The 23,710-nt window shown below is 47.7% G+C and overlaps 2 protein-coding genes across 2 annotated transcripts in view; one reads left to right on the top strand and one right to left on the bottom strand.

Annotated features, from left to right (window-relative positions):
* The window catches only part of GPSM1 (G protein signaling modulator 1), a gene marked incomplete at its 5' end in the record, with an annotated part of 74,716 nt that extends 72,176 nt beyond the window's left edge, over window positions 1-2,540 (bottom strand). The window contains one exon of the mRNA XM_084272617.1: window positions 2,482-2,540. Within this exon, the coding sequence (XP_084128743.1) occupies window positions 2,482-2,540 (59 nt within the window). The remainder of the gene's footprint in view (window positions 1-2,481) is intronic.
* Window positions 2,541-20,083: 17,543 nt separating this feature from the next.
* CCDC187 (coiled-coil domain containing 187) overlaps window positions 20,084-23,710 on the top strand; it is a gene marked incomplete at both ends in the record, with an annotated part of 40,639 nt that continues 37,012 nt past the window's right edge. The window contains 4 exon segments of the mRNA XM_084272716.1: window positions 20,084-20,126; window positions 20,856-20,899; window positions 21,707-21,800; window positions 22,935-23,004. Of these exon segments, the coding sequence (XP_084128842.1) occupies window positions 20,084-20,126; window positions 20,856-20,899; window positions 21,707-21,800; window positions 22,935-23,004 (251 nt within the window).

The raw sequence follows: 23,710 nt of genomic DNA, 5'->3' as shown, positions 1-23,710 counted from the left end.
GTAGGATCAATTATGTCTCTGTGATGTCAATGCAGCACAGCAATGGTTTCCCCAGAACACACCCATGCTTCACTCCCAGACTTGGCAATCTCCAGAGAGGCCTTTTAAAAGCAAATGGCCAAAGGAACCCAGCGGAGCTCTCTGGACACTGGTGGACTTGTCCCCAGTTTGAGTCTAACACACACCCTCAGGAGCCACCGTCCAGGGGAATCATCTAATGGGCTCAGTGCTCCCTACGTGTTCAAGGTCAGCCAGCCAGCGTAAAGAGGAGAGGGGACTGTACCTGCAGCAGCAGAGAAAAGCTGGGCACCTGCCTCAAGCAGGTATTTCACAGCTCCCACAGCCTGGATTGTGTCCTCAGAGGTTACATGCAGCTGAAGTGGATGCACTTACATCAGTACCAGATCAAAACCCCCTGGATAGTAAAGCATTCCCTCAGGCTCACATAATACTTTCTCAGGTTCACGAAGCTCAGCATTTCCATCAAGTCTCACCAGAGATCCCACATTCAAAACCAGAAGCTGGCCACCACAGGCACCCCTGCCTGGAGAGAGTCACAACAGCTCAACTGCTTCCACAGCTCTGTAATTTCAAGTTGCCCCAGCCCAACAGTTCTGCTGTGGCACCAGCAACCAAATACACATCAGAAAGGTTAGCAAGAGCTGATGTAAAACACCACACAGGACCCCTTCCAAAACTGCATACGGTGTGTTACTGCTGTAGCACAGATACTTCTGCCTTCAGTGTCTCTAAATAGATGAGTTTGGCCCAGTCAGCACACAGATTGTCTGCTGCAAGCCCAAGAGAACAGATGCCTTTGTTTAGGATGGGCTGAATTTAGGGAAATACCACGGGATGTAGTAAAATAAACGATCACTTTCGTTTCTTTGTGGCATGTTTCCTTCCATCCCATCCTTCTTCCTAGAAGGAATTTAGCTCCCCCAGCACCCCAAGATAAGGGGTCTGTGCCCATGCAGGCAGCAAGTGCCATTCTGCAGTGCACCTTCTACAGCTGAGTTACTGCAGGAAAATAAGAGACCACACTGAGAAACACTTGGACACCAGTCATGGCTTTACCAGCTGAACAGTCACCTGAGGTTCCACCTCTCACCCTGGTTATGCCCACTGGGTGGAGTTTAGAGTCATTTAACTTCAAGCTAGAAGTTTCTACACTTCAACACAAGCGAAGTTAAGGAAGAAACTCTTAAGTTACAACTCCAGTTAACAGCACAGTAGAAGTGGAGGCTCCACTGATAGGTACTATCAAGGCTTGCAGAAGAAGCCTGAATTGCACTGCAGGGAATTTTAAAGCCACAGACCTTGCAAGAGCCAACCAGACTAAGCCACAGGAGAGGTGATTCTCATTTGTCTTCAATTCTCACTTCACTACACAGCTGGTAGCAGCATTGACTGTGCCAAACAGGCACATGGGAGCAGCACACAGCCCCACACTGGGATCCCTTCCACAGGAGTGACCAAAGTCAACTCCCCAAAGACTTTAAGAAACATAAAAAGGAAAGGAAAAGATCCAGTCTGATTAAAAGCTGGTGTGTTTTTCTGCAGCTGTAGCTCCACCAGGTTGGACAGACCAATGGCTCTAACACTGCATTCTCCTCTCATTTTCCATACAACACAATGAAAACAAGAAACACCTGCTGGTCTGATGAACCATTAAACCAGACACCCCACTAGCTGCCATGCTAGTTACTGTAAAGCACGCAAAGAGAGCTGAGGAAAAGCTACTGTACTGCACATACTTTGAGCTTTTTCCCCCCTTTGCTCCAGATACTGCATTACCTCCACTTGTGACAATAAACAAACCCCAGTGAGGATGGGCAGCACCGACAGTGTTCCACGCAATGCTGTAAGGCCTCACATTGACTCCAGTTTAGACTTTTTTTTTAATAATCTCAATGAAAAGGACAAGACACAGTGTTGTGGTGAACACCAGACAGCCTGAAGCTATTTTTTCCCCCAGTTAATTTCTGTAGTGCTCGATTTTAAAGCTGAGACTAAAAAGTCTCTGCAGTGCGACCACGAGCCTCCCATGCAAATGCCCAGCACAGAGAAGGTTTCAGCATCGGCCTCCTTAAAACGAAGGAGCTGATGGCTCCGGGCTGGCTCCAAGGGAAGCCACAGTTTCCCTCTCAGCAGCCTCCGCACCCACCATCCCAGCCGCGAAGCGAGAGCCGCCCCACGGAGCAAACACCACGTCCTTCCCTCCATCTCCTCTCGCTCCACTCGTGCTGGGTTCCCAGGCGTGCAACAGCCTCTCACTTCCCATGGACGAGCGCTGCCTCCCCGCCTCGGGAAACCCGCGGCCGGCAGCTGCCCCCGGCTCCGCGCCCTCCCCACCACCCCCCACCCCGGCGCTCCGCGGGGTGCGGATGTGCCCGCGGCCGCGGGAGCAGCTCGGGGCCAGCCGGGAGGGTCCGGAGCCCGGTTCCCCCGCGCCCGAACGCCCGCCCCGGCCCCGCTCACCTCGAGTACTGGCGGCGGGTGTTGGAGCCCGGGCTGTCCCCGCTGGGCAGGCACGCCATGGGCGCCGGCCCCGCCGAGCCGCCCGCCGCGGCGGAGGCAGGCGCGGCTGCTGCCCGGTACCGGCCAGCGGAGTATGGCAGCGGCGGGAAGTGATGCGCCGAGCAAAGAAACTCGCGGGCAGGCCCCTCCTCCGGCTGATGTCAGCCCCGCCGCGGGCAGCGGCCCTTCCTCCTCCGCCCGGGCCGCCGTGCTCGGCGCTGCCGCTCGCCCCGGGGCCGCGGCTGCCGCCCGCCTGCGCTCGGGCTGCCCGCGGCGGAACGGGGCGGGGTGGGTGGGTGTGGGGGCTGGTGTGGGGGGTGTGAAGAGCGGGGCTGAGCACCCCCGGGCAGGGCACCCCGCTGCCCCGCTCGCCATCCCCCTTCCAGCCGAGACACAGCGCGGGGGGCGGCGCGGCAGGGTGGGTCAGGCTTGTCCCTGTATCCAACATCGCACTGCGGTGCCTCCGCGCTCACCTTCAGAGCTGCCACGGCAGGGAAAGGCAGAGCCACACTCACAGAGCAGGGTGCAGGCACCGGCCCTGGATGTTAACACAAAGCGGGGGGTACCATAGCATTGCTGATTCTCAACCCACACCATCTGCAGCCACTTAACCCCACCCTGAGAAGTCCCTCAGCTGAAGCCCTTTCCTCCTCAAAAGTAATTGCCAACACCTGGGGGCAGTTGTGATGAGCAGGGGAGCAGCGCCCAGCACAGCTGTGGCTGCCTTACCCGGGTCAGGAGGGGGGTGCCGCAGAAGCCAGAGCCCTCTCAGTACGTCTGCACAAGCAGAAGTAGCCACAAAGTCCCACAGCTGTCTGTGGTAGTGAGGAATCCACCAGGAAAAGCAGTGTTTCCCTCTGGCCTGCAGCAGCTCGCTTTGTGTTAACTGTGCCCTGTTGAACCTCGGGGTCCTTAGTCAATCGAACGTCTCAAGGTGGGTGCAGGTCACCTCCAAACCCTGTTTTCCAAAGCCTGAGATGTTCCTGTAAGAGTTAGGGAGCTGATCACTCAGCAGAGGCCAGTCTGTAAATTAGTGCCCCTCAGCCAGCAACACCAAATTGAACAGCATTATTGCCACAGATACCCCAGAAAACTGCAGGTATGATCTGTGGGTTTCAGCAGGTGCAGGCAGGCTGCTCTGTGGACATGAGAGCCCTGTGGTCAGAGGGAATCCAGAGCCATGCCCTACTTACTGGACTGTTTCACCCTGGGGACCTGCACAAAAGCCCCTCTCAAGAGCAGGCAGAGATCCTGCTCAGGAAAAAACATCATCAATAACACTCCACTAGCAAACCACAAAAGCCTTTTCCCCCAAGAGCTAATTGATTGGGCATTTAAATCCCAAACAAAACCCCATAAACAAACCTGTATCTGTGTCTTAGCATAGGAAAAGTCTCGATTCTGTTGATAAACCACAGCAGAGAAAGCTGAAACCATCCTGCTGAGAACTGCTTCCTCACCCAGTCTCCTGGGTACATGCCATACCACCCCTCAAAAAAAAGGAACCCCACTGCACCCCTGAGCAAACCAGCTGCAGAACCACCACTGGAGGGACCGTGGGCAAGCCCATGGGCCGGGCTGGGACACTGTGTCTTCACACCAGGCTGGTTTTACCCGTTTGTGGTTTCACTGAGAGCAACCAACATCTTGGTGCAAGCAGCTGTTCACAAGTGCGTGGAAACGAGTAACTGTTCAGCCCTAAGAGTTTGGTATTTCCAGGGGGGCTCTGTCCATGTCTCCTCCCCTTCAGGTCAGGAATACTAGTGCAAAAGATGAGAACCAGCTGCTCTTGCCTCTGGCTACAGCCCTTCCTCAACCGCAGGAGACACAGGGTGCTTTGCTGCAGGAGGCCCATGGCTCTGGCCAGCATTTAATGAGTGTTGGCAAATAGAGTAATTACACTTTAGAGAAACAATGCTGGAAAGAGGAGCAGAAGAAAGGAGGGTGGAGGCCAGTTTCCAGTCTGGGCTCTGGCCAGATATATGGTATTCCACAGAGCTCTGGGCAAACGGGTCACCCACACATTAATGACATAGGAATCGCTGGGTTAAATTCCACAGCCTGGGTTATGCAGGAGGTCAGACTGAGATGAGCATAATGGTCCCCTTTGGCCTTAAAATTCATGAATTTGCAATGGATAATTTATCATCTGACAAACTCAGCTTCTTTTTCTTCTTGTAGAAGTGGCAAACAGGTCACAATAGGTTTGAATTCATTAGATAAAATAATTCAATTACTTTGCTGTGGGCTGGGTTTGGTTAACCCTACATATTCATGCCAAAAAGCTCCCTGCAAGTCCTTGGACCTAAGCCACAACTCAGATCCATTGCTCAGCAGCAATGAAACAGGCCAATTACAAGAGTACAGAGAGAAAGAAACCCTGATAGTTAAAAAAAACACCACTAATTCCTCTGGTGAATTATGTCCACGTTGTGTCATGTCTTGGGAAGGATGTGGAGCAATTAGAAAGGCTCCAGATGAATGTGACAAGCGTGACCTGTGAGAGGAAGGTAAAAGAAATTGATTTGTTCAGTTCTGATAAGATCAAGAGGAAGTGGAGTAGTAAGCAGTGAACACGAAAAGGGCTGCTGTGAAATGCAACAGAGAGGAGGATGGGATCATGGAAAAGATGGGAGGACACCAACTAACCAGGCTGGGACCCATCAGAGGCAGCGTAGGGTTTGGTTTAGTTGGTCAGACACCATGTACCTCTTCACCTCCAACAGCTTTTTGGTTTTGCAGTTTAAAGACACTTCTGCTTCCTAGTAAAGAGCAAGATTTATTGTTACCTGCATCATCCTGTTCCTCCTAGTTACTGAACGTCTCTATGGCTTCGCTTACAAACACCAGCAGAATCACACCACCGAGCAATGGCACTGCAGGAGCTTAAACCTTCTTGAGCAGTTTTTAATATTTCTTTTAATAATTGATACCCAAAGCTATCATGGCACAATATGAAAGAGCTCTAACTATTGCCAAGCTTCCCAACGCTTGGAAAAGACCCATGAAAGGCAGGGAGAGCTGAAGGGAAGGCAGCAAGAAGGGAATGCAGAACTCTGATACTGCAGTCAACCAGCAAATTTTGCCAATTATTTAAGGACTGGCAAGACAGAGGAACATTTCTCCACTGCCTTGGTGTCTTCACCAGCCAGACACACTTAAGGAGCCAGACACTCCCTTTAAAACACAAAGATCTCTCTTAATTAGCATGGAAGCTTTCCTGCAGCTCTTGAAATGGGTTGCTGGTGGCCTCTGCTGGGGTTTATGTGCAAAAAGCTCTGCAGTTCAGCTTCCCAGAGCTGACAGACCCCAGCTGAACTGGCACTGTAATTGTCAACTTCTCCTGGTGACAGCTGGAATTAACCACCATCACTTGCCACCGGGTTTTTTCCAGCCTGGCAGGCTCTGAAAGCACCTTGCTATTGTCCAGTGTGCTGGAAAAACTTCATCATTTTCTAAATGCCTATAAAGGTGGCTTGCAAGGAGAAGCAAGCTCTGGTCCCTGTTTCTCTGAATGCAGAGCTGAGTGGGTTTTTTCCTGTGCTCTTTTTGGTGTGAGAGAAGGCACAGGTGATCCTTGGCTATGGATAGGAACACCCAATTTCTGTCAGTTGTTTAATTCCTAACTCTCTTCCAGGAATTTTGGCAGAAATAAAAGGGGTTTGAAAGCAGAAGCTCCCTGTGAGGTTCTTGAAAACATTAGGATGAAGAGACCTAATCCTGCCAGGAGGAGGAGGCAATGATAACTCCAAAGTGTTATGGCTGAAGAGTCCTATGACAAGAGATTTTCAGCAGCAGCAAGGTCATGAAACTTTTAGCAAGGGTGGAAGTTGGCCACAGGCTGGAGAAGGATACAGAGGCTATAAAAGATGTGCTGTCAGATGGACAAAGCAGACAAGAACAGTGTGGGGATGGTCATAATTTCCTCACCTCCTTCCTTCATGTTTTCGGCAGTTTGATGATCTTAGACTGGAGAGGGAATAGGACTGGTTTAAACCATCCTAAAAAGAATCATACAGGGAAACCAGGGAAACTTTGCCTTGGCTTCTATCAGATGTTTTTATGGCCATGGAGATTTATGGAAATAAATGGATTTTATTTATGGAAATAAACAGATCTCTGAAGGAAGTTTGCAGCTTTTTAATGTCAAAGCACCTCAGGGGATGGAACTTCCTTCTGTGTGCAGGCTTCTGAATGCGAGCCTAAGGAGCAGGAAGTGTAGAGAGGGGATAGATCTGTAGTTATCAGGATTCCTTTACAATGAGCAACAGTAGTTTGCAGTGAGTAGAGGTAAAGAAGCAAGCAAGCAACGATGGCTGTCAAAAGCAGTTCTGTGGTAAAGGTAAAACCCAAAGAGACAAAAACCTGTAGCCACAGGATAAATCAGGCATGTGCCCTTTCTTCCCAGTCAAACTCTAACATGCCTGTGTTGTGGTGGTGTTTATGTTTTTACTTTAACTGTAGAGTAAAAAATCCATAGATGTCAAGAGACTTTGACATAACAAATGAGAGTTTTCCTGTTCCAAACACGGATCCATATCTACATCACCTCTGCTCTTCTAGGTCACTGAGCAAGGCTGTGCCACCAGGCAGGGTATTTAACCTTTCAACCTTTGTTTAGACAAGTAAAGAGCTAAACCAGTAAAGCTTCCTCTGTTTCCCCTAGCCCGTCCCAGTGGTCACTGAGCCTTGGTCCAGCACAAGCGTTCTGGTGGCCACACTGAATCAGAGAACTAATCCAAGTGAAAAGCACATGCTCTGCATCTATACATACAGCTAGATCCTTTTCTTCCCCAGTCTGTTAGGCAAGTGTCTGCACAGATCCAGGCACCAACACAGGACTGGAAGTGGGGGGAGATGATGGGCAATGTAGCCTTGGCCAGGACTGCTTTCTTTTGAAACATCACTGTTGGTGCTGCCATGTGATTGTGTCTGAAGTGGAGATAACAGAATAACTTCTCTCTGTCCCTCCCGGGGAAGGAATAAGAATTAATGTCTGAAGATCTTAAATGCATTACTGAGCTGTGAGCAGAGCAGCTTGAATAAACCTGAAACCAGTGTGAAGATGGGCAAGAGAGGAGTTTGTCTTGTTAAAGAAAAAGGGACTAATAGAACACCCCTGGAGAGTGTGAAGGCTGGTGTGCAAATCGGGGCCACACACAGCCTGTCTGAGCCATGAACATTTGGTTTGGCTTTGGGATTTTCATAAAACATAATTACACCAGTTGCAACAGCAGCCTCCTCAGAACAGCCCAGAGCCATGCCAGGAACTCGTGAGGGGATGGGGATGGGTTTCAGCAGGAGCACTTAGCCAGTCCTGTTGTTCTAAACAGCGTATTAAGAACAAGGTTCAGTATCTTTCTTCAGGGAACAGAGCTCTGCATGCATCGGCATGATTTAACAGGTCTAAATAAAACTGCTGTGCTGCACAGCTTTTTTTTCAGGACATGTAAAGGAATTAGAGGTTTCAAGGGCTTTTGTGATCCTTCATTCCACTGAATCTGGCCCTAAGGCAACACAACTCCCCTGTTCAGAAGGTGAGACTCAATGAGGAGCCATTATTTCCTCTCCAAAGTAGAAACACAAAAGGTTATTACAATCTCCACATAACCTGCAATAGAAACTCACAGCCAGGGATATTATTCATGCCTGAAACAAGGAGGATCATCTGAGACCGAAGATTTACTTTCCTGACTGTAGCAGCCGCTTTTAAACCCTCTTGGAGCACAGAGACCTGGGAAGAGCTCTGAGTAACAGCCTTCTGTGAGTAATTGAGTTGTGTGCACGTACACCTGAAGCAGCCACAGCTGCTGTGCAAAGACCCTCTCTGGGGCTCACACTCACTCCCAGAGCTGCGCTGCCCAGGCTGCCCAGTGGTGGGGTGGGTGAGACGCCGGCTGGGCAGTAAAGGCAGATACAACCCCCTTCCCAGAGCCTGGGTAGAGACACAGCAAGTGTGCTCTTATCTTTCCTTCCCTATGCCAGGGTAAGGGCTGCGTGCCCACCCCTCTCTTCTCCCAGTACAGCATGAAAACACACACCAGGACCTTAACTGTTGTGGGGAGCTACAGCCCTTGCTGTTTGCGTGCACGCAGTGGTTGAGGATTTGGCCTTTCCATCCTTGTACATATTTCTACATCCTGTGTCTCTGATGTCCCTGAATTTCCTTTTCATTAATACTCCTCTCAGCCTCGGAAGAGGCAAACAAAGAGGCAGAACTCATCCGCTTCCGCTGCCTTTCAAGCTCGACTGAAAATGCTTCATTAAACAAACAGCAAGGGACCCTTAAAATTCCCATCCCCTCAACCTCACAGTGATTCGGATGAACTGAAACCCTATGGCCTGGCATTGGCCTGCCTGGTAGATGGGGATTTTTTAGGCAGGGCTGGAGGGGACTGTCCTGATTTCTTTGTGTTAATGTCACGTATGCCTTGGAGCTGGAAAGCCAGCACTCCTCTTCAGCTGAAATCTTACTCTTTACCTCAGAGTGATGTTTGTACAGAGTGCCTGGGCAGGCTTTTGAACTCAGCAGGTTTCAAGCACAGGCAACTGGTGTGTGTTGTAACAGCGTTCTGCCTCGTGCCAACCACCCTCCTCTACCCAGGCATTGCTCTCTCTGGATGCAGCTTGCTGAGTGGTGGCTGGTCCGGCCGCTGCAGCACTGTGGCCCCAGTGCTGCTCTGACCCCAGCGCAGGGGGCTCAGGGTCTCTGTGCTCATCTTCCTCCTTGCCTGGAATCACAACTGGCTACTGGTGGGATCTGCATTTCAGCTTGAGCATGAATTACCTGAGACCCAGTCTGATCGATGGGCCAAGCTGGAGCTGGCTGCAATATCCAGGATGGAGGGTATTTAATAATGAGCTCTGTGTGTGTGTGTACCAGCCCTGGCATTGCAGATTGCCTCTCACAGGATGCCCACAGCCATCTATGTCAGGGATATTTGCAGCAAGCTGGACACCCCCGAGCAACACTCGGATTTCTGCTTCCTTTTCATCTCTTGGTAAATTCCCATCGCTCCTCCCTGCCTGGGGGCACGTGCTTTGCAGAGCTGGTCCCTGCTGACTGGCTGAGAATTTAACAGCCTGGAGGTGCCTATTTCAAGAGGTCTTCTTAGGACTTCAACCAAAACCCCAAGACAGTGATGGGAGTCCCTTGTGGAAGTAGGCTGGAGGACTTGAAAGGAGTTTTTCTTGGAGGCGCTTTATCAAAGCGTTATTGCTTGGGCAAATACCCCAGAGCTCCTAGTCATGATCAGTTTGTGTTACAGTGACCACAAGGGTGCTGTTTAACCAACTTCAGTTTCCAATAGTCAACAAACAAACCCCCAATTTTCTTGCTGGAAGCCTGGGAAGATCTCTCATTGGGGTTAACTGAAATGAGAAATGATCTCATGTTGTATTTGAAAGCCCAGGGGGAAAATACACATTATTACCCTTGAAGGGGCCTTTATTTCCTTTTTAAATTGTAAGTGCTGGTAATGACATTAACTACAAGCAAGCCTGTTTGAGTTTGTTTATAAAACAGATTGCCAATAGTTACACTTCAATCGCATTGTTTAGTCAAGCTTGTGGAGTGCTTCCCAAACACTCCTCCTGTAACTGACAGGGTTTCCTTCTATTTAACTAACCAACAACTCTGAGAACGAGAGACAGGAGGAGCTGAGGAGCAGAAGTGGCTGTCACCAACCACCCAGCAAGGTCACCGAGGCTCCTGCAGCAGGACCGGACTGTGTCACCGCTCACAGTCCCCCAGCTAGAGCTTTGTGACAGGAAGCACATTCTGGTTATAACCAAAGCTGCAGCCTAACCACAGGGTTTCAGGTCTGAAACCCATCAATTTCTCAATCAGCAAAGAAAGCCGGAGCAAAAATATCACCATTTACAGCTCAACTCTGCTGAATGTTTATGGCAGGATATACATTTTTTTCCCCTTTTCTCCCACCCAGAGATAAGCCTGTTCTTATCAGTCTAACAGAATATTAGGATGATGTTCTAACAGCATTAAGCAGCATTTGCTAAAAGTAGTAATTCTCATTTTAGGACTGATAACCATCACACTCTCTGCTGATTTTTGAGCAAGTAGAAGAACACAAGCCATGTTTCAAAGGCCTGAAAAGAGATTTATAGTGAAATGAAGTATCTTAGGAAGGTAACTGGATGAGCCAAGTAACTTTAGCCTCATTAGCCCAGTGCTGATGTCATCCTAATAAGGGTCACAGTCAAAAGGGCTGTGGAATGTCAATCCATTGCTCCAGAAAACTGCTCATCAAACAAGCAATCTTTCTTTTAAGGAGATTATAAATTTAGTTAATAAAGGTAATCCTGCTGACATAATAGACTTCTGCAAAGCAGTTGACTTAATCTTGCGTGACATTCTGTTAAAGATAGGACTCAACAAAATCAATGTAGCTTACATTAAATGAATGGAAAATTTGGTGATGTGCATCTAAAAGTAATTATCTGATGGAGGAATTCCTAGTGTGTCCAAAAGGATTTACTCTTGGTACAATGTCTTCCAGCATTTTTATCAATGTTCTGCCATTACTAGCCAAGTTGGTGTAAAAAATGAACTTTAGAAGAACAAAAACAATTGATGAGAGAGGTGGGATTGGTTGGTTTGGGAGGGTGGGACACTTTGGAGCATTCTAGCCCAGCCAAACATCACTGCACTTACAGTGCTGATGCCAAGAAGAGGATGGGAATGCACATGCTGAAATGAAGGGGCTGTGAGAAGGCTTATTGGGTACCAGGAGATAGCAAGGGCACCCAGAGCTAAGAAACTATGGGTGAGACCACAAAGCAACACTATGGTAAAGAACATAAATAGCAGCTACATGAGTGATGCAAAATTAGCATGTCAATAGGTTTAGCTTGCTTAAGTGAATTTTAAGGTGTGACTTCATCTTAGGTGACAGGTAACTTTATAGAGAATAAAATTTCTGGGGGTTGCAAACTTTTTAGTCTGGTAGAAAGTGGCACACACAGAACTTGCAGCTAGGCACATTCAGACTGGAAATAAGCTGTGAGCAATTAAGCAATTAAACAGTGGAACAACCAACTTCTTAGGAATGGAGTGCACCCTGCATTAGCTGGTATCTTGAAGAACGGCATTTAAATATGCTGCAGCTCAAACATGAGTTCTGGGTCGGATGCAGCATGTGCTGACTGAGTGTGTTTACTCTGCATTATGTCAGAACTCTAATTAGACAATCTGCCCTGTTATCTGTAAAACCACTCTTCTTGTTCTACCTATTGATCAGTTTTATCTAGTGATATTTGATATTTTTCCTGGGCTGGCAAACCTCACCCCTCCTGTTGACATGGCAGTGGTGTTTTTAGTGTAACATGTACTGCAGCATCGATCGCACCGTGTGATTAACAGCCTGTGCTGCCTGAGGGGCCAAATGAATATTAACGGTTGCTCAAGTTGTCTGTTGAGATCAAATATTTGTGTCCTTTGCTGACTGCAGCCCGGAGGCTGCATCAGCCTCTTGGAAAAGAACAGAGTCCTGATGTTGAGTGACGGGTTTGGGACAGGCAAAGCTCAGTGTCAGCCTACGTTTACAGTCCCATCCCCTCACTTATTCTCAGGAAGGTGAAGGGAGTGGAGGCAGTGGTTTTGCTCCTCAGAACAGTGTGTCTGCCTCCTGGCTTTTGACTTTCACTCGAGAGCTGCTAAATGATGTTGTCATAGAAACGTAAAAGAGGCATCTGGGAGCCCTTGCAGTCTGTGCAGGACAGCACATTTCACTCCCGTGTATCCAGGTCTCTATCCAGGTCTCTACAAACTTCCGACCTTTCTACTAGACAGCACAATTAACCAAATTTTCCTATCAAATTCTTGCACAGTGATGGCACTCCTTGCTGACTGGCTCAGCCCCTAAATAACCATCATTTCCAGGTGTCCAGGATCTGCTCTTCTTCTCAGTGAAGTAACACACCCACCAACTTTGCTGCAAGCAATCAGAAATTCCTCAGGGTCAGCTTCTCTACTTACATAAACTGGGATAGCTCTATTTGCTGGCACAGGGCTGCACCACTTTCCATCAGCAGAGAATTTAACCTTCAAACATATGCCGTGCTTATTTTCCATTGGGGATGGGTATGCAGCTAGTATCTATTTTCCTTTGCACTTAGCTCCATATGGATTAATTTTGTCAATAGTAAGGCAGTGTTTTTGCTGGTTTACATTATTATCCAAAGAGGCAGGGAAAAAAAAAAGCCCAGGCAAACAAATTCCAGTCACAGTCATAAATGATCTTGGGTTAAATGACTGTGCTGTCTAGCTTCCCGGGGGATGGAAGCAATGAAACTCTGGCAAATCTGAGGGCAACCTGACTTGACAGAGCATAACAAGGCAGAAGACAGTCTGTAGTGTTAACTCACCCAGCTGCTTCTCCATTGATGATATTTTGGATTGGCACTTAGTGGTAAAACAAATATAATCAAGGAGAAATTGGGTGAATTTATGAGCAGTGTCATTGGCCCCGGGGACTGTTCTTAGTAACTGGGATATATAAAGCTCTTCAGCTCTCCTAATCTCTTGGAGTTGTCCCTACTGGTGTCCTGGCAGAGACAGAGCAGATCAGCTCTGATGCAAGGCAGATGTGCATCAGAGATGAGCTGTCACTGTGCATCTGTACATACCATGATGTACTAACCTGCCTGAGAGTTTGTACCTGGGTAATTAGATAAGCTTCTCACTATGTCGTTTGCAAATGATGCAGGTCTGAGATTAATGACCTGCAAATTGCTGAGTAGATCTAAAGAACTGAAAGGTGGCAGGAGGGATTTTGAAAGCATGGAAGGTCCAAGGAAAGCAGGACAGAGAGGAAAACACGCAAAAGGGAAGTGGAAGCTCTGGCTGGCAGCATCTGCTGTGTGGGCAGCACTTGTTGGCAAAGAAACAGGCAGCAGCAGAGGAAGGACAGGAGGACCCAAGTCCCAGATTTTGATTGGACTGTTTGGCTTTTGAACATAAAAATCTTGAAGGAAGAGGCTGAATTCTTGACGTTCTTGGTAGCTGTTTGATGCTTTGTTGAAAGGTTGAAGCAGAACAAAGCAACTTCTGAAGAAAAAGCTGTGGAGCACAGCAAAACTCGCTTACAGAGTACACAGAGCTTTGAGTCTCTGCTGCCAAGGACTGTTCTCCAGCTCAAAAGGAATTTTCCTTCTTATCGTTAATGTCACAAATACACCCAGCTGTGTACTAGACTGTGTATTGAAATCCAGTCCCAGCAAGCCCAGGGCACATGGGAAGTCAGGAGGTTTTGCTACTAGATATGCCAAGGCAGGTTACTGAAGCACATGGAGTTCTGCAGGAGCTAATGGCCATGCTGGACCCGTGGTGGTTCTGTCTGAGGCAGGTTTAACAGCTGCCCTTAGCTGGGAGCAGGACCAGAAAGGTGTGCAGTGTCTGATCCAGGAGAAGATTATGTGGCATTGTCACTCACAGCTTGGTAATGTATGGTGATGGAAGCAGCACTGCAAAAATAATGTTGTTGCTGTCTCATACGACTCCATAGATCACTGTGCCTGAATGTCAATAAATGGGAGAATCTGGAAACAGTAAATCATCCCCCCACCTCCTGTCCCTTGCTATGGAAGCACAGTTTGTGCCTTAGAGCACATTTGTCTCAGGTTTAACAGGCTGTTTTGGGGGCCTTTACCAGATAGACTCTTGCTCAGCTCCAAAGCAAAAGCTCAGACTGGGCAGAATTCCTGAGCTGCATCAGCAGGGTTCTGCAAGCAGGGAACAGACTCTGCTTCTCCTCTCTTGAGTTTGTTGGGCATAGGTATGGTGCACCCTTATGCCTACTGCTCTGTTTTGGTGCACAGGGAACATACACCTGCTTGTTACATGCCTGATCCAGCCCCCATCAAAATCCAGGAGAATCTTTGCATCAGCCTCTGTGGGCTTTAGGTCAGGCTTTAGGACACCTCCCAACTTCATCCTGCTGTCACTCTGCCCACCCACCTACCCTTCCTTCTTCATTTTACAGCCGATGGAGACAATGTGCAAAGCTATGTGCCATTTTACCTGTAGATCGTTGATTTAAATTGCCTGGTCCTAACTGGGTGCTATAAATCCTCTCGTGCAGCTGGAGAGCCCCGTTTACTAGAGCGGGTTTCCATGGCAATCCTGCACTCTCCCACGTTCAGCTGCACAGTGCAGGCATCCCCCCATCACTTCTGATTCCATTCACATCGTCTCCTTTGATGGGCAGGGAGGGCCATACATAGCTATTTCCTATCTTAACACACTTTCCCCTGATAACTGGATGATATATACGTATTTTAGCCCATAAAGAGAACACTTGCCCTTTTCCAGACATCATTTCCAGGCAACATAAACCCCAGATATTCTGAAGGTCTTGTTCTTCTCTGACACACATTGCTCTTGTTATTTTAGGACACCAATAGGAAAGCACAAGCTTAATATCTCCTCATGTTTCTGGCTGTAATCACTGCAAAGGAAGCAGATCTCTCTATTGCAGCAAATCCCTCCCAGGCTGGGGGCAGGTTCACAGTAGCCTCCCACCTGCGTTTGAGCTGTTCTCTGTAGAGCACTCAGTCCAACTCAGTAACTGGGTGTAGGACACAGAGCATGGGAAAAGTATCTGCTTATTCCTGACAAGATGGGAAACCGAATGAGCTGCCAGGATTTTAAGATAAAATAAAATGAAATAAAATAACAAAATAAAAAAAATGAAATGAAATGAAATGAAATGAAATGAAATGAAATGAAATGAAATGAAATGAAATGAAATGAAATGAAATGAAATAATCAGTGGTACCAGCAAAAATTCTGCAGCCGTGGTCAGACTTCACCCTCCATATCTCTGAGTGTTTTATATGAATATTGTGATCTTACAGCGTTACTGGTGGAGGAAGAAACGTGTCTTATCTCAGGAACTGTGACAAAGCATCATTAATGGGACAGCCCATTTATCTCAGTCTTATTATGCAGCTGATCTGAGAGAGGATAAGTACCCTTAAGAATCACTTCAGTATGTAGTGGTCAACCCTAAGCTCTTTGCAGGTTCAAATCAAACCCCAATTCATTAAGTGTCTTTATCTTTGTCCCTTTTAACTTCAGCTTGTGTTTTGTCACAGATTTCAGTGGGTGTAGGATTGGGCCCTTGGCTGCCAGACTTGGGTGCAGTACACTTTTTTTATCAGCTGCCTCTTCCCACCATATGCTTACTACAAAATTCATGTCACATCCAGCTTGCAATCGAAGACTAGATTTGTGCTTTGATTGTTTGCTAACTGAGAACTGCTGTGAAAAGTGGCTTACAATGTAAATTGCTTAGTCAGGCACTGTAAAGAACCCAACAAACAAGTGGGATATCCTTTTCTTCTAGCTGGACATATTCACCAACAGGGAGGGAACTCCCAACACACAAAGTTAGGCACATAGAGCAAACCAGAGAGAGAAAGGAGCGTGTCTGCCAGAGCTGTGAGTTATTCCTTGTAAGATCCTTGGAGTATATCTGGTGGGCACAAAGGTATAGCTGCAGGATAGGCAGCTGGTTCAAAACACAGACACTGGGGAGGGATTTCTGGGTTTGGTTCACACCCATTTGCACTTCCTGAATTTTACTAGGCCTTGTGAGCTATTGGGTTAAATATTTCCTAAACAGTGACAGTGCACAGCAGAGGGAAATGAAGCTTCTAGGAGGTGAGGCTACAGCTGAACCACGGCAAACCAACCTCCAGAGAGCTCACTGCAGGGTTGAGCAATTGCTGAGCCTGCTTGCATTGGCCTTGCAGAAACACCAGAGAGCCAGGCATGGTGTGGCAGAGCTGGGCACTTCTCTTCCCACTTCATCCCTGCATCCGAGTGTGGAAACTGCTGGTTGGCAAAAGCAGAGCCTTCAGCTGGATAATATGCTCTCCCTGGGAGAATCCCACCCGATGGGCTAGCAGCATCCCTCTTGGCAGATTCATAGCTGCAAGAAACTTTGCAATATCCTTTCCAGAAAAAAAGCCTAAAATGGCTTTTGTGAAACCTCCCCTGGGTACGTGATAGCCTGTAGTCTAATCTGCTAAAAGGAGTAGGTGGTAGCCTGAGTACCTCTGCAGGGGAAATGCAGTGTTCGTGGGCTGGTGCATCATAAATGCCATGTGAGTGAAAACACGGGGCCTGATTCTGTCTTAGCCCCACGTGACAGGAGCTGGGGAGTCAGCAAGCTGGAGCTGTGCATGAATGGCTCATTTTGCCACATCTAAAGTACAAATCCAAATGGATTTGCTCCTTGCTGCCTCAGCTCACCCTTGGCTCCCTGACTTGGGAGCTTCACACACTGCAGAAGTGGGATTTGGCCCAATGATAGGTTTCCCTTCATCTCTCAGCAGATTTGTGGTCTAACACTCCAGGATGTGCAGCATAACACGCTGGCAATCTGTCACTCTCCTGGCTCTCATCAGCTCCAACAGCTTGCTGAGAAAAAACAGTGCCAAAATAGATGCCAGTCCGACCTGAGGGGCTGGGGGAGCGTCGCCTGTGCGCAGCCGAAGGCTCTGCCGGGCACAGCACGTGCATTCCTGCTCCACTTGGCTCCTCCATCAGCCCAGCAGGCTGGGACCAGCCCTGGGCTCTCCTGGTTCCTACTGCAGCTTCCCATCTTCCCAAATCTTCAGGGAAAGATGCCCTCCCACTGCCAAGGTTTCACGTTACTGTCCTCTCCTCTCTTTTCAGTGAACCAGTTCTCTTGGCATGGTGGTTGCCCTGAGACTGCAATTAGGGGTCTTATCACTTGCACACCCTGAATAGCTGTGGTTCCCCTCTTGGACCAGCTCTGCATTCCTAGTGCTGAAACCTCTAATCAGGCTAAAACCTTGGCTTGGAACAGCTTTAAATGGGAACTTTGCGACTCCAGTCTGCAGCTGAGGAATTCCTTGTTTGGTTACAGTGGAAAGGCTGAAATGCTGGGGATATCTGAGCACAGGCTGCAGTGACATTTATTACATTAGCAGTCTGAGGCTGTTTCTTCAAGAGACCTTCTCTAGAGACCACAGGGATCCATGTACATGAAAGGATGTGGTGGCAGTATCTTGCCTTGCCATCTGAGCACTCTCCAGTAATAACGAACACTTACAATACTGACTTTGCTGCTTAAAGCAAATCTGTAGAATTCTAAAGCATGAATAAATAACTGAGGACATAAACCAGAAAAAAAGAGCCTGAATCAATTTAAACCAAAATGCTGATGAAACAGTACCACAGTGTCCTCTGCTCTGCAGTGAGATGGGACCTAGAAGAGGATAGAAAGCTCCTTCTCAGGATTCCTACTGAAACTCAACCCATGGCTGCAGTCAGTGATGGCAGTCAGGGATAACAACAAATGTGTTTTATCCTTATTTGTTCATCTTTGTCCTGTCCACATGCCTTCCATGAATGTCTGAGCTGACAGCAGCATGCCTTGGGCCATGCAGAATTTCAGCATGTATGAGAGGGTATTTGTGGGAAACAAATTTACAATTCAGAAATGGAAAAAATTCTCAGGAAACCAATGTCTAAGGACCATCCAACCAAGGAGAAGGAGTACCATTGAGTGATCAGCCTAGTCCTGGCTGTTATATGCTGATTGTAGTAGGTTTGGTTGTAACCATAGATCCAGAAATTCGGTGCAAATAAATTTGGGGCAAAGAGCTGCAGAAAACAAGTCTCCCACGGGCAGCGTGCAAACAGAAGGCAGGTCTGTCAGCTGAGGGATGCTGTAAGGGATGCTCAGCCATCAGCAGCCATAATCTCATGAGTGTTTAAGAAATGCACTGGAAGGCCTCAGGCCAGGCTATCACTGCCCATTAAAACCTATCAGAAAGATGCTCTGTAAAAAGTGTGAAAATAAAAAGATGAGTGAATAACTCTTATAGCAAGAGGTTTCCTGCTGCTGCCCACTCTGGGTTGTCTTTAACCAAGGTGGCAACTGTCATTCTCCTGGGTTGTCCTTGCAGAATCTGGGGCCCGATCCTCCCAGCACTGTGTTTCATCTCCTGTCTGCGAGCTGAGTTTGCCCTCTGCTGTTTGCTGAACAAAGTGTTCCCTCTGGTTCTTCCAAAATGGGAGGGTAAGAACAGCAAGACCTGAAGAACCAGAATGGTTACCCCCAGATTTCAAGTACTTATAAAACCTGTGACACTTAAAAATATGACACCCACAAAGGTGGAAAAGCCTTATCTGAGACTTTAGTATATGCTTACTTTGTACCCTCAAGCTTTTCTTTATCATCCCAAAGACCAGAAAACCATGCTTTCCCCCCGCCCTCTTTCTTTTTCTCCTAAATAAAATCCAGTATACAGAAGTAATCTCCCTGCTGTCATAAAACCAGGGATTCAGGTGTGACAGAGTGCTGCTGAGAGCAGGATCAAAGGCTGGAACGGCTGCACGAGCCCAGAGAGCAAGGTGTGAGGAGAGGTGCTCTGGGATGACAAGAGGTACCCTGCAATGAGGAAAGGTGCCCTGGGATGAGGATTCTGATAGGCTTGGTTTCTCCCCCTGCTCTGGCACCACGTTCTCTCTTCATCCTTCCACCTGGACCCCAGGTTGGTCACCCTGCTCCGCTGCTGCCCTGCCCTCTCCTCTGCAGCCATCCAGCCTGGGACCAGTCATTGCCAGGATGCCAGGCGCCCTGGAAAGGACACAAGGACTTGTCAAGAAAGCTGCTGGCATCTTGCCACATGTTTGCAAGCTGAGATCAGCATTCAGGCTCCTCTTGTTGCTGTTTGTTTTCTCCTCTGTTCCTAACAGCCTCTCCTTGTGCTGTCGCTACTGTCGCCCTGCACAGAGAGGCTCAAACAAAGGTGTGGCAGTGGTTGGTGGCTGCCTGTGCTGGTGGGACTCCTCTGAACGTCCTCCCACACCTCCCAGCGCCCGTGGGCACGGCAGGGACTGACCTGGCTCTTGTCTCAGAGGAATTTTTGTGTTCCCAGTCAGTGCTGGGGAGCTGGTGCTGGTGGCTGGCTCAGCCCAGGGAAGGAGAGCAAATGGGATGTTCAGTGCTGAGATCTTCCTCACACCTCTCTTTGTAAGTGGCTTCTGGGATTCATCACTGCAGAGGGACCACAGCACTCCCACAGATCATCTCTAAAGCGCTTCTGCAGGTGCTTTTGTGCAGCTTCTAAGTGGAGACTCTATTCCATGCATGGATGAGGCTTTGAAAGGTAAGTGTTTACCAGGCAGAAACAGGGGGCATGGGAGGGAACTGACTTTCTCAGGTCTCTGGTCATATAGTCATTGCCCCAAGTGAGCACTCCTGAGCTCTAAGGGCAGCTCTTTGGGGTGCAGTGACCCAGAGCAGGACATTTGCTAACTGTGCCACATCCCTGCCTCTCTCCAAGACCCCCTCACAAGGTCAGGAATATGAACAATGGCAGGTAACATTTGCAAGCACCACAGGAATGTAGATGATGAGGGACTTTATGGGGAGTCAGAAATTATAGATGAAAAAAAAAAATACAGGCCTAAAAATGAAGCAACCTGTTCTTAAAGGGCAGCAATGACTTTCACAAGGTCATTTCAGACTTGGAATAAGCAAAGGTCTAGTGCAGCTGGAAGATGGATAACAGCTTTGCAGCTGGACAATCAGATCCTCTAGCTGGTACATGGGTAATGAGCTTCCATTTTCCTCTGCACAGTCCTAGCAGAGGCTTGGATAGCTTTTCTTTAGACTGAGGATTTATCACTTCTTGAAAGACTTTAGTGCTTAGCTTAATCTGGACTGCATGACTTCAGACACAATGGAGCAAATATTGTGAAGCTGGGAGAGGGTTGGACAGGTTTCTAACTGCACTTGGAGCTCTTCCAGCAGCACCAAAACTCCCCATTTTGTGCTGCTTTCTCACAAAAACCTGCCCTAGGAATCTTCCTCAGTCATCAAGACCTAATTACTGTTGGTTGTATGCACTAAACTCACTGCAGGAGCTTCTCTCTACCTGATGTGCTGCTTTGTGTTTTCTGTAATAAGACACGAGCCATTCTTACTCTCCCCAGGGATCCTGCATGGTGTTTTTTTGTAGGTGGCTACTACCAAATAGGACTGAGTTGGGAAGTTCAGCACAGTCTGTCTTAAATAGATGCCAAACTGCCAGCTAAGATCAGCGAGGATTTTGCTGAGTAAACACCTGCATAGCTCAAAGAGCATTAGCTCTGACAGAACTAAGCACACAGAAAAACAAGCTGTATATAAAACCAGCCCAGACACCATTTCAGGAGCAATCCTGTGTTTCAGCCACCAACTATTCTGTCTTGGGCATGAGGGGAAATGATTTATAGTGAAGACAGGTGGGAAGAGATGCTGAAACATGTCTTTCATCTCTTGCTTCTGCAGATGTGGCCTTGGCTTGGAAGAGTCTTCAGAATGCCAAAGCAGTGGTATGTACAGTTCAGGGGACACGTGCTGTCACCTACTCTGTTCACTCTGTGTCACCTAGGTGTCACCTCCATAGAGTTATAATGTATAATGCAACTGGAAGTGATGTCAACGTGCTGGTTTGTTTGTTCTTTTGCAATGAACACATAATGTCTTCACTCATTTGCTAAATGACCAAAAGAGGATAAGGAGAAAAGGAAGGAATCTTACCAGATTTCACAACACTCTCCAAAATTAATGACAAGAACAGGTAAAGGTTTGCCTTGCTTCTTGTTGGAGCCCCAAGCAGAACAACAGGTGACACTCACTGAGCTGGGACATCTTCTGGATTCTCCCTGTGTTATTCTCCCCTTAGTAGGAAACATCATAATGTTTATATCAGGCACAGCAGCTGCTGTCTTCACAGTGAGATTGCTTGGATGTGAGCATCATATTAACCAAGCACACGCAGTGTAGCTTGTACAGTCGAGGCCTGACACTATCATCACACTGCTGGAGTCACTATTGCCTGGGGTTACGTCCAGCTTATGCTGTTTTTAAACACCAGAGCAGCTCGAATAAGAATCTGAGGCACACGTACATGCAAAGTGTAAATAATGGAGAGAGGGGATTTCATCTCTCCCCTTCCCAGTCAGCTGCTTTCTTTCCAACTGTAGGAAATACCACATGGAACATGCTCAGACACGCCAGTGTTTACAGAGTAACTAGGAGCTGCAAAATTAATCAGAGAAGCAGCGTGTGCCAGCAAAAGGCTACCACAGGGAAAAAACATATGTCTCCCTTCAAAAGAAAAATCTGCCTTTTCACAGCTACAAAGGATTGAAAACAAATTTCATCATCAAACGTGGAGCTGTGCCAAATCACAGGCAGCCAGAAGAAAGCTTTGGCATGAAAAAAGCTTTGGTGAGTTCTGATTTATGGGGAAACTGCTGAGATGGGGGGCTTGCTTTGGTGCTGGAGGGATGGCAAGTTGACAAGAGAGAGTGAAAGGCCCTCTTTATTGAGGAAAGTGTCTATTTTCATCAGCTCATGTTCCCAGAAGAATATCACAGTGCACAAGGAGTCACACCTTTGCTCTGGCAAAAGATACAGCACTCCAACCCACCAGCTAGAGAGAAGTAAAAGCTACTCGTGCTTGTCCTCTGAATTTTTGGTTGTTTTTTTTCTAGAGGTAACTGCAGTGATGTAAATACAGAATTGCATTTGCTTATTTTTTGCAGGAAATACATAATGAGTTTAAAATCATCTCTAAAAGACAAAGTGGGCTAAGATAAAAGCAGGACACAACCAAATTCCATAAGACCCTTAAAAACTAATGTCAAGAACAGGCTTCACTTGTCATTACTTTTACATCTGCTGGGTACTTTTTTTTGAGATGGTTTATTGGCTGGGAACAGTTTATCTGCCAGCTTTTAATATTTATGGATGCTATTTGCTCCCTGGGGCGTTGCACCATGCTCATGGAGATGGCTCACTGCCTGGCCCCTGATCTCTGTAACAAGGATAGCAGGAGAGGTGTGTCGAGTTGATCTGTTACAAGCTTTGCTGGAGCTTGTGGTTTTGCTGGTGAATCTTTATTTCTTGCTCCCAAGCCACTTGAACAAGGGATGGAAAGACGAGATGAACGTTTGTCGCTGGCTTTAAAGGACAAGGGCAGGATGTGATCAGATGGAGCCCATGGTATGGTGCTCAAGCAGCTGGGACACAAGATCCTAGAGGTAGCAAGGGTTTCTGTGCAGGCTGGTAACCAAATCCTCTGGCTGCCCTGCAGACCTGGGTGGCATGGAGACAGCGTACACAGAAGGACAGTGTTCCTTGTTCTACACCAAAGAACAAACTGCCACTTTTCCATCCCAGAATCACAATGCTGTCAAGCTCATTACTGAGTATGAAGGAAATTGTACCCCACTGTCCAAAGGGCCAGATTTGGTTGGGGAAGAGTCCCCAGTAAAATGAACTGATTTAATTTAACAGTTAATGTAATGGTTATGGGGCATTTTGACTTTTTGACATTGACACCATTTTGCCACATTGTAGATGGTGAGAGGAACAGAGAAGAAACAGCTTTGGATGAGAAACAGAGCTATGAGATTCCTCCAGTCTGCAGGTATGTAATAACCTTAATGCACAGCACCAGTGTGCAATGTGAAAGCACATATAAAGGTGTTTACAATTCTGGGATGTAGGACTCCAGAAAAAGCTTAACACCTTACTGTTTATTAGGGGGAAAAAAAGTGACCAAACAATTTAACTGTAGGAAATGCTGCCCAACAAGCCCGTTGAACAAACCATTGCCCTGACATCAGTTCTCTGTGTTAGTTTATCTGCCCATGCTTGTAATAACTCTTACCAGATCACATTTCCCTTTGCACTTTCCCAGTATTATCTTCAGTTGCCAAACTGCTGGCAACTGGCAAAAGGCTGGTCCTGTGGAGTCACAGAGATCACCAGCAGAGTGTGTTGTGGAAACTCCACTGCCATGAGCTATTGCACAATTCAGTAAGACATTCTGCATATTCAGTCTTTCTCTTTTTCTTAAGAAAGGGAAACTGCACTGCTCTCTTCCCTGCTTGGGAGTCGTGTTTCCTTGAGAGCCCTGCCACAAGCTCTGGCCTGTGTGGAATGACCCCTCTGTCCCCCCGGCCAGACTCGCGCTCAGCACCTCACAGCGCTGCGGATGGCGAAGGCGCAGCTGGGACCTGGTGTCCTGCAAAGAGCCTGTACAGACCAAGAAGGGGCCAGTTCAGAGAGGGGGCAGATTCAAGAGGTTGCACAGTACGAAAGGAAAAATCTCCCTGCTCTCTGCACGCCCC

This window comes from Gallinula chloropus (assembly GCF_964237585.1).
Source record: "Gallinula chloropus genome assembly, chromosome: 18".
In the NCBI taxonomy this organism is placed as follows: domain Eukaryota; kingdom Metazoa; phylum Chordata; class Aves; order Gruiformes; family Rallidae; genus Gallinula; species Gallinula chloropus.
The sequence above is the reverse complement of the archived record's forward strand: the minus strand, read 5'-3'. Positions and strand labels throughout refer to the sequence as shown.